The 17935-nt window shown below is 39.1% G+C and overlaps 1 protein-coding gene across 1 annotated transcript in view; it reads right to left on the reverse strand.

Moving 5' to 3' along the window:
• Positions 1 to 17935, reverse strand: part of LOC126236022 (uncharacterized) — a 158650-nt gene that overhangs the window by 38205 nt on the left and 102510 nt on the right. The window contains exon 6 of the mRNA XM_049945044.1: positions 7057 to 7195. Within this exon, the coding sequence (XP_049801001.1) occupies positions 7057 to 7195 (139 nt within the window). The remainder of the gene's footprint in view (positions 1 to 7056; positions 7196 to 17935) is intronic.

The following is a 17935-nucleotide window of genomic DNA, read 5'->3' on the forward strand; positions in this document are numbered from 1 at the left end:
GAGGATATTGTTTTCAATTTAAGTGTCTCCAATGAACATCAAAAAATAATCAAACTCTTGGGTTTCCACATAGATTGGAAACTAAGCTGGGCAAGTCATACAGAAAACTTATGCTCAAAACATTCTCAAGTAATTTATCTGTTGAACAAAGTGAGGAATAATGTAAATAAAATCCTATCAGTACATGCAAATTATGAATTTCTTCACTTCCACTTTACCCATGGAAACCTTTTATGCCATAATTGCCCCAGCTCAAAAACTGTATTCAAGTTGCAAAAAAAGGCTTCAGATGTACATCAGCACTGATTCCAAGAGAACCCTGTAAAGACCACTTCAAAGAGCTCAACATTATGTCAGTCCCAAGCCTCTATATGTAATGTTGCCTTCTCAGTGTTACAAAGAATTTAAATAATTTTAACCTTAAGATATCTGTACATCATCACAACACATGAACTGGACAATCAATTGACATACCCTACAATAGGTAGCAAAGGTTCACAACTGCTGCAAGTATCTAGGCCCCAATTTTTCAATAGATTACCAAAAGCTCCCCATTCTGTTCACTATAATACATCCAAGAATGTTCTAGCAGAATGGTTTAAGAAGGAAGCATATTACTCCATGAAAGAATATGAGCAATTAGAGTTATGTGACAGAAGGTTCTGACTACTGTCACACTAAGTGGTAATAAATTACTAGTTAAAAGTTTTCTACATACATAATTCTCCCATTATATGTAATATGTATCACTTATGTAAATATCTTGAAATTTTTATGTTCTTTGTGTACCTTTGTTTTATATGTAAATAATTAAGCCAATAACATGTAAAATGTTTGATAGTGGATAAATTCAAATAAATTCAGTGGAACGAAGGTAAGGTGATGAAGGAGGCCAAGCAAATAACCATGCTAGTACAAATATAGTATTGCATTCTCTTATTCAGTACACCATTTTCCAACATGTTTATGCATGTGGAGAGGCACTGTGTCTCTGTAAACTTGCCTGTCATGGCAGATGTATCAAGAGTCCCATTTCCGTCATGTTTCTCATGTAAGGAAACTGTCCTAGTGACAAGGAAAATCCAGTACCTAACGGATTTCAATCAAGACAATATATGAGGGGAAATCATAAAGTTTTAATTATCAATATTATGAAAAGGAAAGTTGCTGAGTCGCAGATAGGCACAACAAAAAGACTCTCACAATTATAGCTTACACACACACACACACACACACACACACACACACACACACACACACACACACCTGCAGTCTCAGGAAACTGAAACCACACTGCGTGAGCAGCAGCACAGGTGTATGATGGGAGTGGTTGGGGTAAGAAGGAGACTGGGGGGGAGGGGGAGGGATTGATTGATTGATTGATTTCTTTATTAATCCATGTAACAATTTACATTGTGTGGATTTTGTCAGCAAAATCGTATACAATACAATATACCTACAATTATACACATAAAATTAGTATTTACACACATTTTTGAGGTATCTTAAATTAGTTTTATATCCTTATGTAATTTTTAATTTTCTTATAGTACTGTACAATTCTGAATTTCATATTATAATAATTTCCTCATGTATTACAATGCAGGCTACTTTAATTACACTACATGTTTTAATTCAGATAGTCTATTACTGTGTAATAACTTTTATTTAATAAAAAATTTTTTAGTTTTGTTTTGAACTGTCCGATTGTGTCAATATCTTTTATTGTTTGGGGTAATTTATTATATAATTTAATGGCATTGTACAACAAGCTCTGCTGAGTTTTAACTTTATTTTTCCTCTCTAGATGCAGATTGTATTGGTTTCTAGTTTCATAGCTGTGGGGTGGCAGACAGTGAAGTGCTGCAGATTAGACAGAGGACAGGGGAGCAGTGGGGTGGGGCGGGGGTGGGGGGTGGGGGGAAGTAGCGGAAAGGGAGAGAAATAAAAAGACTGGGTGTGGCGGTGGAATGATGGCTGTGTAGTACTGGAATGGGAACAGGGTAGGGGCTGGATGGTTGAGGACAGTGACTAACGAAGGTTGAGACCAGGAGGGTTACGGGAACATAGGACGTATTGCAGGGAAAGTTCCCATCTGTGCAATTCAGAAAAGCTGTTGTTGTTGGGAAGAATCCATATGGCACAGGCTGTGGAGCCATCACTGAAATGAAGGATGTCATATTTGGCAGCATGTTCAGCAACAGGGTGATCAATTTGTTCCTTGTCCACAGTTTGTCAGTGGCCATTCATGTGGACAGACAGCTTGTTGGTTGTCATGCCTACATATAATGCAGCACAGTGGTAGCAGCTTAGCTTGTAAATCACATAACAGATTCCACATGTTTCATGTGATGGTGCATGTGGGAACTTTCCCTGCAATACATCCTACGTTTGTGACGAAGCAAGCTGGGATATTTTTTACTTCCCTTCTTGTTTTGTCATCTGCCTCCTTAAAATTCATTCTTACAATTTTAACTAATCACCATTAACATACGAAAGTATAATCTGCATTTTCATAAAAGAGAAAGGTTGGCCCTCAATTTTAAAGAATATAACACCAGACCTAATTTTGTGCTTAGTTTTATGTATGTAATTGATTCTGTAATTTATTTCGACTATTCCTAGTTAGTATTTTTTGTTATAGGGTGAAATCAATAATTGTTTCATAGCATAAATTCTATTGTTGACATATAAACAAATATAAATTCTGTAATAACTGGAAACATTTGGAAGACGAAATACTAGTAATCTTAAAGTATTTATGTGGCTCTCTTTGAAAACATGTTAGCAAAGCCAGCCCTTAATTAATTCCAAGGTAGTTAACAGTTTTGTCAAAAGTATTGTTTGCATAACAAAATCAGTTAATTTCATCATTTAAACAACTAATTCAGCGTAATGCTTGTAGTAGAAGAAACTGTTAAAAAGAACGAATTTTTCAATGTATTCAGTTAGTTTAATGAGTTAAGTTTTAATTGTAATTTCTGTAAATTTAACTTTGAACAATGTTTTGTTTCAGTACCTATTGTTGTGATGATATATAAGGGCCCGATTTTTGGTTACGAGACAGTCAGTCCACACACAAGTTTCACACGAAGAACCTGTGTTGGTTAGAATGACAACACTGAATCAACTTAACAGTGAAATAAGTGTTACACCAATAGGTCATGTGTTAAACCAGTGTCTGTTCCATATGTACCTGATTATTCCGAAAAAAACTGTGAATTATATGTGGTTATGTTTTTACTGCTCGTAGACGTTCAACAGGAAACTATTGTAGCAGTAGGTGGATGTTCATCTGCAAACTATTAATGAGGCTTATGGGAAGTTACAACAATTGTGCACTGCCCATATATAACTGTGTATTATTGGGGGGTTGTGAAAAGTGAAAGTAAAAGACTGTGAAATGCAACTGTGCATCTGTCGGCTACATTATTTACAGTAGACAGTACTGGACATCCATCCCCTCTTTTTCCAGCCAGTACGTCGACACCGAGGACAACAAATGAATAAATAAAACAAAGTAGGTGAATTGCTACACATTCCCATGACCCTCCTTACCTCAACCTTCATTAGCCACTGTGCTCACCCACCCAGCCCCTTTCCTGTTCCCATTCCAGCACTACACAGCCGTCATTCCACCACTCCACCCAGTCTTTTTATTTCTCTCCTTTTCTCCCACTCCCCCTCCCCACCCCCCTCCCCACCTCTCCCCAGCCCTCTGCCTAATCTGCATCACTTCACTGTCCGCCACCCCCACCATACGATCCCTCCCCATCCCCGCCCCAGTCTCCTCCTTACTCCCACCCAGTCATCACTCCCATCATGCACTGGTGCTGCTGCTCACAGTGTGGTTTCAGTTGCCATATGGTGAGTAGTGACTTGCCTTCTCATAATAGTGTTACATCCCATCCTGGATTTTCCATTGTTTCGGTTTTAATTATCATATTAAAAAAAAGAGCAGAAAACTAGCCAATGGTGTTATTTACTTATTTATCTATCACAATCTGTGAGATCACTGGTCCAAGTTTGTTGGTACCCTTTCGGGTCTATTGTTTTTTACCTTTGCCCAGTTCCCATTATCTTTTTCCCCCTTCAACCTATCTAGTTAAAATGACACATGTTCTGATTCACTTGAAAGGCACAAATCTTTGCCTCCTGTTCACTGATTTTCTTGTCTCTTTTGCAGGGTCTACAGTTCCATGGAGAGCCTCACTGCATTCCCAATACAGTCACCCAATTCAGTTCCCCCATACAGGCACCCAAGTGAAGCTCTAGTCCACAATCTACACATACTACTACTTGTCTGATTATCCTACAGTAACACCCACACATATCACACCTTCCAACACAGACTAGACACTTAAAAATAGAATTTTATAGCATAAGAATGGTGCTGTGGTGTGGGGATACTACTGTGTACCAAGGTAGCAAAATGTACCTGAAAACATGCACAAAACTATTACCTAACATTATTTTTGGAGCAGATAATTAAAACTTTATAACTACCAACTGCATCTTTTGCCATGTGCTAAAGATTGTTGTTGAGGGGACCATTAATTGTATGATGTGGATGACTGCTTTAGAATACACTCATGCATCGAACTCAGTGTTTGCTAACATGACCTTGACTAGTCAGCTTGCATGACATTCTTTGAGAATCCAAAAGTAATATATCTACATTAAGGGTAATCTTAGTGCCTAGTGATATAAAGTTAGAAAGGATACTTATGTGAGGTTTGTTGGGAGTTACAAATTTTGCTTCCTTCTATATGCTATTGTACAAATTATGCTAGCCAAAAACAATACATGTGTCTGTTTACATAACAGCTGGTATACTATGTGTGTCATTTCATAGGACATTCTCCCTCTGATAATATATGTTTTTCAATTTCAGGGCTAGCACAGGTGGCAGTTGGAGGGTTCATAGGACAAGCCTTACAGTAGGGACAGTCACAGGGGTAGGAGCCATAGAGTAGGGAAATGGGTGAAGAAGGAGCATAGAATGTGCTCAGGATTTTGAGGAGACTGGGTAAGTGTGGGGTAAGTGCAATGAAAAACTATTCTATGTGTGGTGGGAAAAATGTCAGACAGAAAGGACCTCCTTTCAGGGCATGGTTTTAAGAAGTCATAGACTTGTCAAAGTACCTGATTAACACATTCAATAATAGGATACTTCTGAGTGACAGGAGGAGGCATTTGAGGCAAATGTTTTTGTGCAGATGCAAACTCTTCACAGCATTCTCATCTCAGCCTTCATTGGGTGTAATTACTCCACTAGCTTAATTCAAAAGCAGATTCTGGGAACATTACATCCAATTCCACTACTGCTGATCCCTCCAAAAAAACTTAGGAGTATACCTCTTGTCACTCAGTAGCATCCTGGTCTTGAATGTACTAATCATCTACTTCAAGAATACTGTGACTTCGCTTGCTCCCCAAGTCTCTACAGTATCCTAGTCAGACTTCATGCTCCTACTGACCCTTTTCCTTACCTTATGGCTCCTACCCTTGTGACCATTGCTGCTGTAAGACTTGCACGATGCTCCCTCCTAGCACCACCTATTCCAGCCCTGTAACTGGCAAAACATATACTATAAAAGGAAGGCCACCTGTGAAACAACATATCATGTACCGGCTATTATGTAAGCACTGTTTGGCCTTCTAAATTGGTGTGACTACCTCAAAGTTATCAGTTAGGGTGAATGGGCCCAGACAGGGGGTGTATACTGGCAACACACAATATCCTGTTGCAGAGAGCATGATCTACAACATGACAGTTGTGGTCTTGGTGTCTGTTTCATCACAAGCGCCATTTGGATTCTTCTCCCTGACACTAGTTTCTCAGAGCTCCACAGGAGGGAACTGGTGTTACAACATTTCCTCTGTTCTCAGCATGCAACTGGCCTTAATTTACATCAGTTTCTTCAGTTTCAGCATTTCTTCTCAATAACTATTCATTTCTTTGATCTCTTTCAGTTTTCTACACCTTTTGTTTTCTGAACTGTCATTTTCCCCTGCCCTCCCACCTCTACCACAAATAATGCACTTAGCTTTATACACTAATTAACACTTGCACAGTGTTTTCTCAGCAACTGCTGTCTTGCTTATTATTCTTATCTTCCATCTCCAAGCTATCAGGTTTCCAAATCTTGTTTGATGCAGTTCTTAACAATTAATCTTTCCTTCTCATCCTGTCCAGTAAGTTTACCCTGAACCAGGGTTCTGGGTGACTTTTCCATAGGTCTCCCCATTTCTTAAACCTTGCCAGTCCTTTTCATTTGTCCATCTTCCTTTGCCCTCAGTCCTTCTGCTGGAAGACGCAGCCACTGGCTTCAAAAGCTTTTACGTTTTCTTAACTTTTATATGTGTTTTCCACTGCTGCCAATTGCTGACAAGATTTTTTTTATCCATCCAATTATAAAATAGTGATTGTAAATCATAGGTTAAATATTTCCCATTACTTAAAAGAAGTACTGCACAGCAAACAGACATATGACATGTTCCTTTACAAGGCAACAAAAAGAAATTAAACCAGCATAACAATCAAACCTTGTGTTCTTTATGAGAAAGCACATGCATGCACACATACAATGCAGCCCCCTCCCTTCCTGGCTCCTCTGTTCTCCCTTAACACAAAGCTGATAGCTGAGCTACAGTATTCAAATCCTTCTTCATGTTCCTATATGCTGCTAACTCCATTTTCTATCGCAGGGATTTCAAAATTTTTTCTCTTATGGAACACTCCAGACTTTGAGAATCCTGATACTTTGACAGAACACTGAGAACTCTGTTAGTTTGATCGAAAACCTTGCTTATTTTGAAGGTTAACAAAATAGGAAGAATTTGTTCTACTCAGTGATTACTTCAATTTTAAATGAGATAAACTGTCAAAAAATCATGTCATTAGTAGTTTTTCCCTGAGCACTTATTCAATTTCTGCAGAACACTGTTATTTCATGGAGCATAGTTGGAAAAACAGTGCCTTATGGTCAATCCTTATGTCAAGCATATGTACTTTTCATTATAGCTACTGTTGAAATAAAAGTCATCACTCACCATCAGAAAAGATACCAAGAGATATAATTTCCTCTGGAGGAAATCCAAAATCAGCAAGCCACAGATGTACAACATTCATTATCGCTCTAATTGCAGCCAGAGACAGATGATGGTGTGCCTTTGACTTCTTATTGTTGTTCTGTGAATGAATGTATTTACATATCAATGAATTGCACCAACACTGTCATAAGTCAGTGAACATTTTTAGTTGTTTACTTAATATACAGTCAAGGTAAAAATTATAACTGAAGTAAATGTAACAAACACCACATATTTAGTTGAGAAGATTAAAATCATCACTATGCTTTCAGACAATGTCCCATAGAGGTAACAAACTGTAAACACACCCACACACACACACACACATACACACACATGACTGCATGATGGGGAGGGTTGAAGAGGAGCTGCCTTGGCACAAGCAGGGGAAGCTGTGTGTAGCACAATTAGTACACTGTGAAGTGGAGGAGTAGAGTGGAGAAGGAGTGGTTTAGTTGTAAAATAAAGGTGGCAGAGGGGGACTGCAGAGAGAGAAGTGTGGATTTTGATAAATAAATATACAGATGGGTAAAGCAAGAGCGTTGTCGGTGGAGGGGGCTGGGAGAGTGGGGAGTAGATGTGGATGTGGGACAATTTATTTATTTTCTGTCCATATAACAAAAAGTTTTTGGACATTGTCAGGAAAATTTAGCTTACATTACACATATACAGAAAAATATTTACAGTCTTTCATAGCGTCATATGGATCAGACACATGTCTGTACACACTATTTTTTAAAAGGGCACTAAAACTAGGTTCCTCTAGAGTGTAACACAATTTAGCTTATATTTATAATAGTACAGTACACATAATACAGTGTATAATTACATTCTTTCATACCACTGATAGATCAGAGACATTGTCTATATACACTGTTTTCCAAGATGGCACTACAACTTAAAGTCCTCTATAGAGTAACAACACTCATCTATTAATAATTGCTTGAGTCTACTGTTAAGCATATTTAGATTTGCTTTCTTGAGTTCATAGGGTAGTGCATTGTAGAAAATTGCTCCCATTCTATGTGGGCTGTGGTCCGTTGCCTTTTTATTGGTCACGATTCTATGAAAATTTTCCCTTCTCTATGTATCATAGTTGTGTACATTACTGTTTGTCGTATTAAATTCAGGATTTTGTTTCACAAACATGACTGTCTGCAGTATATACATGGAGTACACCATAAGAATTTTATATTTCCTAAAGATGTCTCTACAAGGCTCTCTCTTCTTTACCTTGGCTACCATTCTTACTGCCTTTTTTTGTAATCTAAAAAGTCTATCTATATGAACTGCTTATGCCCCTCCCCATATCTCAATACCATACTGAAGGTGCAGATGAATCAACCCAAAATATATTTGCCTTAAAGTATCATGGTCCAAGAAGGCTGAGACCTGTTTCAGTAGACACATATTTCTACTGATTTTCTTGCAAGTATTATCTACATGTTCTTTCCATGATAAGTATTCATCAACAACGATGTCCAAAAGTTTTTGTGAATTTGCATATGCAAGACCCAATGGGGATGTAAATACAGTACCAGTTATGGCAGCATTATAACTGAGGATGGACTTCATTATTACCATTTTGTCTTTATTTACAAGAAGCTTGTTTGCTGTAAGGTATGCGGACAGAGTATTGAAACTGATCTCGTTACTGTTAGCTGCAGACTGCATATCACTGCTACAGCTGATGAAGGAGATGTCATCGGCATAGCTTACAACCATGCAATTTTGGGGTTCAAATAAGTTATTTACATATACGAGGAACAGAAAAGGCCCTAGTACGCTTCCTTGAGGCACGCCACATTGAAGTGTCCTGAAGGTTGACTTGATTGTTAGGAGCTGCTCATTATTTTTATAAGTTAGCTTTACACACTGTTTCCTGTCTTTCAAATAATAGGTAAGTGGTTTCAAGGCTAGTCCTTTCAACCCACACTCTTCTAGCTTATACAGAAGAAAGGTATGATTCACAGTATCAAAGGCTTTACTCATATCTAGGAAAGTGCCTATTACCTTGTCACTTTTGTCCAGCTTATTTAATATTTCATGTATAAAAGATGCTACTGCTGTTGTAGTAAATCTCCCTTTTCTACATCCATGTTGTAGGTTGTTTAACAGATTGTGTTTGGTGAAATATGATTCAACTTGATTTAGTATTACTCTCTCTAACAATTTTCCTAGTTCTGAGGTTAATGATATTGGCCTGTAGTTTTTAGTGTCAGTTTTTAATCCCTTTTTATGCACTGGTATAATTTCAGTAATTTTCAAAAGGTCAGGGAATACACTATTATTTATCAAGTGAGTCTGGGGTTTCACTAATTCATCCCTGCATTCCTTTAGAAGTTTAGGTGAAATGTCATCCCAGCCACAAGACATTTTTGGTTGAAGTGCTGATATGATTGCTTGGACGTCCCTCTCAGTAATGCCGTGGGTATAAAAGGACTGGCTAGATTTTCCAAGACTAAAAATTTGTGGCTTGACATGAACTTCATTTGTATCAACTGTACTGAACTTTTGTATAAATTTCTCACACACTTCTTTTGGGCCATTTATTTCTTCACCATTTTCCTTTAATGTTATGTTGCTGTGTTCACTGGAATTCTGTTTCCCACTTTTCTTTATGCATTACTTTCCAGGCAGTTTTACTGATACAGCTAGAGTTCCTTATTTCAGAGGTATATTTCTGTGCTCTTAGGTTAGTCAAGGACTCTCTGTATGTTTTTCTGAGCAGTTTGTATTTTGTTGAGAAATATTGTAGTTTAGTATCTCTAAAAAGTATATAGCAATCTTTCATTTTCTCCCTCAGTTCAATAATTTCAGAAGGGAGTTTCTTGGCTTTATGGTTTACAGCTTTATATACTTTTTTAAACTAAAGGACATGTTTCATTTAAAGTGTTGCTGAATAAATTATAGAAATACTCCCATTTTTCATTCGCTTGAGTTGCATTGTAGACTGGTTCCCATTTTTCATTCCCTAGTGCCATCTTAAGTTTAGAATAATTAAATTTTCTTTTATATATAACTGTATCACTTTCAGTTACATCTATGTTCCCTACATCAATTTCCATAGTAAGGGCTCTGTGATCACAAATGTAGTTTTCTAAGGTGTTTACATTTACTTTCTCTTTTCCTACATTAGTGAGAACATGGTCAATACATGTCTTCATATTTGCAGTGACTCTTGTAGGTTCTGAGTTCATTTGTTTAAAGTTATAACACTGCAATACATCCATATAGTGCAAATAATTAACACTATTATTTATTGAGTCTGTGTTGATGTCTCCAACAAGCAACAAGTGTTTTTTATACACTGCTGTCCCCTCCAGCAAGTCCTCTAGGCAATTTAGAAACTCTTCTGTGTTACTTCCAGGTGACCTATACAGTGCTGCTATAATAAGGCTGTTGTTTCCATACTTTAGGTTTACTGCTGCAACCTCAAATACCATTTCAGTACTCAGATCATCTATCCATTTCACTTTTTCACATTTTACATCATTTCTACTATAAATGCCCACCCCACCACTTTTGTGTATCTTTCTGCAGCACAAGTTTATAAGTTTGTAATTTTTTAGCCCATAACCATATGATTCCTCTTCCTTGGATCCCAATTCACTCACTAGGAAGAGGTGTGGCTTAGTTTCATTTAGGTAAACACTCAGCTGCTCTGCTTTATTAGTTACATACTGGACATTTTGATATGCAAGGGTTAATTTATTATGCTTTCCTCTAACAAACATCACTGTTTACTTTGTGACTGAGAATTCTGTTTAATTCATCTTTTTCTTTGATAATTTCCCATATTTTGTCACACAAGAATTTTTTTGCCTTCAAAATCTAGGTGCATACCATGTCTGGTATGTAGGCTTCTGTTCAGTTTGCCTATATCTAATATTTTACATTTGCCAAAAAGAGCACACATTTGTTTCATTTTAATGTTTGTTTTTCGAATCAACTTATTTACACATGAATTGTACATGAGATCATACCTGTGAGGCAGCATTGTAATTATGGTGTTTCGTGATTTATTTGCTTATAGGAAGTTCTCCAGGCTTGCTAGGTAATTTCACTCTTCATTTCTTGCGATGTCATTGGCACCAGCTATACACACTACATATTCATTCTCTTCTTTCTTGTTTCCCTCCAGGTCAACATCAGTAACAGATTTCGTACTTGCACCTGGTTTCACTATGCCTATTGCTTGGATACCTTTGTAATTGTCCTGTAAAACACTTACCCAATTTCTGCCATGGCTGTCTGTTAATAAGAGAACATTGTACCTTTTTTAGGACGGTTTGATGATCGTATTTTTTACCGTTTTTTGGTTTGTTTCTCCACTGCATAGTTTACGAAATTCGTTTTCGCCACATTTCACACTTTCACTATTGGTTTCTGGTAAGAGCTGAGGGACTTTAGGATATTAAGGCCACAAGGATTTTGGGATCAAAGGATGTATTGGAAGGATGATTCCAGTCTACATAAATCAAATAAGGACTCCACAGATTGTAACTCATATGTGTCAATAAATTAACTTAATGGTATGACTTAGGTTGAGGCGTGACCACTGTGCAGCCATCTATGTGCTTGCAGTGTAAGGGTACTGTATCAACTGTGATGCCAAATTCTTTTGGGGGCTGACATTATTTGAGTAGTAAGGATCAGGTTAAATTAATGGTACACATAAGCAGAGTGTTGGAACTAGCTGAATTAAAAATGGAAGCAACATACCAGGAGAATGAAACCAAAATTATGGTAATGCAGATAAGCTCTCCTGACACCACACAAAGCAAGGCTCAAGAAGATAGAATATGTACAAAAAGAGAGACTTAAACCAACAAATACAGGTGTTGTGGCATGTGATCCAGAAGTGGAATTTATAAAAACATTCTGTTTAACAATTTCAGCCTGAATGGTTGGTTACACCCAGTTGTATTTTTATGAAGCTTCAAAGGTACTATGAGCTGTGTGTGGCCTGAAGCATAAAAGAGTTGCTTCACCATCAGATTGCTAGAAGAGGAAGCGGTGAACTGAAGAGTGTGACTAGAAAAGAAGTTCATGTACAAAAAACGTGAAAACATTTTTCGCATAAAGTACGGGTCACACAGCCAACAGGAAGGAACAATAGAAATAGTTACTTACTAAACACACAACAGAAAAGAAGATTGTAATTTTATGAATTTTTTGGACAAGGATCTGGAATAGATCAATTATTTAGAAAGCACCTTTGAGGAAACCGTGGTCATACAGTAGATAATAAGAAAACTGTCATCTATCTGCAGAACCAATTATTATGTATGACTGCTGAATCAGTATCAGGCACATAGAATATAATCATAAACTGAGATAGGAGAATTTGGACACCAAGTATGAAATGACGAGAGCCTTGAGAATTGGAGGCAGGAAGAATCGAATTGATACAGAAAATGGCCAAAAATTTAACAAGTGGGAGAAGAGAGGGAGACAAAATAGTGGACCTCCTAATTACTGGTGCTCATGATGTGGAGGTTTGAAACACACTGAGCAGTGACAATTCATACATAGAGAAGAACTCTACAGAAAAGAACTAAAAAACAATAGATAGTTACATGAAAACCTAGAAAACATAGTTTAATTATAGCACTATCCTACCTGAAATGAAAGCAAAAGTGAGTGAGGCTTCTCTCCCAGTAGTGACAGAACTGAGTGACATGGTGTTGAACAATGACAGGTATGCAGCAAGGATTTCTCACCAGTGCACAGAGTGACGCACCAGATGCACATTTGAATGATTCAGTACACTTGGCCAGCTGCAGGCAACTACTACAAGATTGAGTGTGTGGCTACCTGGCCATCAGCAGCCAAAAGGAACATTCCAACACTTGAGAATAAGTACACTTTAATTACAAAATAACCATTGGTAGTACAGCGTAATAGCTCTTGTGTCACTGATAACTACAACAAGAGTCAAAAAACAAACACTCTGTACAAACTTCTACAGCTCCATGGTCAATGCTATCCTCTCAACTGGTGCTAGTCACCACAGAGCCCCTCCCTGAACCCCCAGGTGAACGGCCAGGTGCTCTGCACAATGATGGGCGACGTCAATGCTAAACATCGCATCTGGTGCTTGCAGTGGAGTAGAGGTCACATGCTGCCCCAGTGAGCTGCCGCCAATTGGAGGTGTGGTGGTAGTTTGGTTGTAATGGATGAAGTTTGAACTGGGGAGGTGGTCATATTGAGGAGTGGAGTGGAATCACACAATTCTTAAAGAGCTTCACATGACACTGACTGTGTAAGAGGTATAGCTGCCACACATTCATCGTTTAACATCCATGCGTGCTTGACCATATGCATTGAAACAGTCTGGCTTTTATTGTTCAATATGATGTTCACTGTGATGTTGGAATTAGTCAGGACATGGCGTGGACCCAAGTAAGGTAGTTGCAGAACTGCCTGTACCATGTTGTTTCAGAGAATAATGAATTTGCAATTAAGTTCACAGTGGATAAATGTTCAGGAGTTGAATGAGGTAGGGATGGAGGCATGCAGAGTTTGGTGGTGTGGCACTTAATCTTTTCAATCAATGCCAGTAACTCACTTGAAGGTGTGACTGATGAGTGTTCAACAAACTTGGCTGGCAGGGCAAGTTGTTCCCCGTAAATTACTTGTGCCAGTGAAGCCCTGAGATCGTCTTTATGTGCTAGTCATACTCAGGGTAATGCTTGAGTCCATGCTTCCTTGTGGCAGGTGAGTACTGTTCTGAACATACGGTGCCCTCGTTCTATGGGGGTATTGTTCTGTGGGTGGTGAGCGATGGTATGGAATTTAGCTGTACCACATATATGGAGCACAGTTGGGTCTCAAACTTCTGACCCTGATCAGTTGTGACTGAAATCTCATGATCCACATGCTAGTAAAAGTGGTAGCTACATAACTGACAGTAATATCTTGAACAGGCATGGCCTCTACCCATCACATATTTCTATCAATGGCTGACAGTATGTATCTGTAGCCTTTGGATGGTGGTAGAGGGCCAACAGTGTCAAGAACAACCTAACTTAAGTGTCCTTTTAAAACATTAAATTTTCCTAATGCTGACTGATTATGACACCAACCCTACTTTTTTCGCATGAGGTGCATGTGTGTAACCATGCCTGGCAGTCTCTCTTAGTGTGCAGCCAGACAAAATGTTCTGTAATCAAATGTGTTGTTGCTCTAATACCAGAGTGTGCCCGATCATGTACCAATGAGAAGATTCCTCTTCTCATAGCAACTGGGGTTATAGGGCATAGACTGCCTGTAGTGATGTCACAAATTATAGGACTGTCAGCCCCAGGAAGCTATTGTGAAACTATAGTAAGATTTGTGGAGATGTCATGTAACAAATCCTGCATCTCCCTATCTTCTTGCTGAAAGTGAGCAACTCTTCAAAACTAAGTTGAGAAGTATTTGCCGGAACACAGAATAATCAATCTGCTTCCACACTGTCTAGTCCTTTAATGTATCTGACATCTTCAGTGTACTGACAAATGAGATCCATCTGCCAAAAACAGCAGGGTGACAGATCTGCTGCTGGGTTGCAGATCAAATGGTGTGACCGGTACATATGGTGACTTCTCTGTCTTCAATGTCATCCAGAAATACTTCATAGACTCATGTACTGTGAATTGCTCCCAGTCAAATGCAGACTACTTACGTTGCAAACTGGATAGTTTCTTGGAAAAGAATCATAAAGGTTGATTGGTTGGAACCACCCAATTGTTGAAGTAAAACTGCAGTGATCACAGAATCTCTCACATCTATGGTGATATAAATGCACGCATCCAGGAAGGGGTGCATGAGTGTAACAGTATTTACTAATGGGACCCAGAGTGCTTTGAAGACTTAAATCACATTGTCTGTCCATCGAACCCAGCGTGAGCCAGATATTTGTTTATCTCCCAAGGCATCTGTTAACGGAGTCTCAATTAATGTGGCTTTGGGTAGGAGTGATGCAATTCTTTGAACGTTGTGGGTCTAGGTAGGAAACACATAATATCAGTCTGACTGGATGGTGGTCGGGAGCCATCAGTATTTATGTTGCAGGAATATCACTGAATCTCCATGTAATTGAGACATTAGTCTTAAAAGCTTCTAAGATTTGCTGGAGATGGGACTGCTGATCCTCAACAGATGCGGAAAAGATTAAAATATCATCCAGATATGCACAGCAAAATGGCATCTTGTACCAGATCATTTCAATAAACAGTTGCCATGTTTGGGTCACATTCTATAGCTGAGTCATCTACTTCAGCCACATGGAAGGTCCAAGGAAAGTATACATCTGGCAGCAACTGAATCTGGAGTTCAGCTGCACTATGATCTTATATCCATCTTGCTAACTGCATGTAAGGATAGTTTCACTAGCTGTGTAGGCCAGCGACATAGGACATCACACTCCATGTTGATTAAATATGAAAGATTTGTTGAGATGTTCTGAATGAACAAGTGACCTTATTTTCTGCAGAATTGATAGAATGGAGCATAGCTTGCCCACAGATCCAAGTCATCTGGGATTGTGGCGCCTAATATGACCCATGTGATGCATTTGGGAATGCACATGGAGTTTGCAGTTCCACACTGCATCGCTGAATGTGCTGTAAAACCAGTAGAGGTGGTAAACTGTGTGAGGTGGGTGACTACTGCCAGTTGTACCATCTTTATTTGCTTGCTGGAAGGTCATTGGGTGTATAGCTGTAGACTTGTCTGAAGTCGGGCCAATTCAGCTGGTGAGTAGTGGGAGCTGTGGATGCCTCCCTCCTGGCCACTGAACATCATGCGTGCCTACGACGCTTGTCCTGTCTGTCTCTGCAGGCCGCAAATTAAACTGCTGTCCCAGTGCTGCCACCTGGACTGCTTCCCAGCGTATTAGATGCTGGAATGAGATGGCAGTGCCTTATCACTTGGAACATTTGGTCAGCCAGGCAAATTTTGACATCCAGTGGATCCGTCATATGGGACAAAAGTTGTAATCATCGCTCTTGAGGCAATTTCACTAACCATAATGTGTACAGCTCAGTGTTTGGCATGTGTTCTGGAGTAATCATAAACACTGCTACAACTGTGATAGGGATTTATTCTTTAGATGCTCTTTGTTGATTATATTTTGAATGGCATCTGCCAGACAAGAAGGGCAGACAATAATAATAGCTTTAGCTGTGTCATATTTGTGGGATGATACCAGTTTCAATAGCAAGTATCTGATTATATCAGTGTTATAGTGAAGATGACTCAGAGGCATATAAAACAAACATCATCATTGCTGACACTGTGGACATCGAACAGACTATCCATTAACATGAACCACATTCTTAGGTAGTCTCTTTGTTTTGGAGGCAGCTTAGGGTATCAATCCGTAGGGTTATGTTGAATAGTGACTGGTTGAACTGTTGTGTGCAAGGCAGATTCATGTGTAGCTTGATGAAATCTCTTAAGGTAGAGGCCGAGCAGTCTTGCACCACGCGTAGCCTGAGATCATCGTGGCCTAAGAAAGATGCTGTCCATGCGTACTACACAATGCAGAAGTTGTGAATGTTTGGGTGTCCCATGTGGCAGCAATGATGGGTGTCATCAGAAAACAGAACACATGTTGTCAAACAGCATGGCAGTTGAGCATGCAAGATTGTGTGGAACTGCATGAAAAGTCAGGTTGGATTTGTGAGAATTGGCCCGTGAGTGGAGACTGAGGTACACTCATTGACTGTGAAAAGTGTTTTTCAGATATTGTATGGCAGACATCACTAATTCCTGTGGTAGGCAATGTTCTCTAGTGTGGGTGCTGAAACATATTTGGATGAGGTGTGTCACAATTTTCATGTATAAATGGGACATTGTAGGTTATGACTGCTTCTCTTGTAAAACTGTCATCTGGACAAGACATATCATATCACTTGTGAGAGTTGTAGCAAGCATTGCTTGCTGCTGTGCTTCTTGGTCAAGATGTCCAGCAGTAACATAAAACTTGTAGTCTGTTGTGTGGTTGGCCATGCAATCCACTGTGCCTGTTCTTGTGCCAACTGCACCCTTTAGACAACCCACATGAGGAACACACAAAACAGGGTCATCACTGTAGATATATCCAGGTTCCTGTCTGTCAGCAGCCGAGAAGAAATATTCCAACACAACAAATACACTTTAATTATAAAATAAAACTGGTAGTATAGCACAACAGGTCCCACATCAATGGAAACTACAACAAGAATCCAAAAACAAACAGTCCCAAAGAACTTCTACACTCCCTGGTCAATACTCTCCTCTCGACTAGTGCTAGTTGCCACACATTCTCACAATTAAAATAATTGGACCCACAATGAGATGTTTGCAACAGTATGATAGAAAAACCAACTATGAGAACAGCAGACCAAGGAAAAGTGGTTGTGTTGACTATGAGTTTGACCACCACACACAACATTGCATTGCCCATTGTTAGAACACCCACTACACTACAGTGTGTAAACTTTTAGATGGCAGACCTCTACCTAGTCCTGAATCGGTAGAAGTCGGTAAACGACGGTAGGCTTCGGTAGGCACGCAGTTTCGACTGTTGCCAACATTACGTAGCTGACTGTGTTGTACAAGGTAGCCATTGTCGCCTGCTTCGTTATTGTTTAGCGCTGTACTGTACTGCGTGTTTTTATTGTGTTGTTATCAAAAAGAGTGAAGAGGCAGTTGCTGGCCCATCTCGGGAGTCGCCAACAACCCCTACCGGTAGGCCTACGGTTAGAAGGAAACCAGTAATACGTAGTGATGCTCACAAAATTATATTGCGTGTGATTGAATGCTGTGAAAGGGAAAGGGAGCAGAAAAAATTGCTTTACCCCATTTA

This window comes from Schistocerca nitens, chromosome 2, assembly GCF_023898315.1.
Source record: "Schistocerca nitens isolate TAMUIC-IGC-003100 chromosome 2, iqSchNite1.1, whole genome shotgun sequence".
In the NCBI taxonomy this organism is placed as follows: domain Eukaryota; kingdom Metazoa; phylum Arthropoda; class Insecta; order Orthoptera; family Acrididae; genus Schistocerca; species Schistocerca nitens.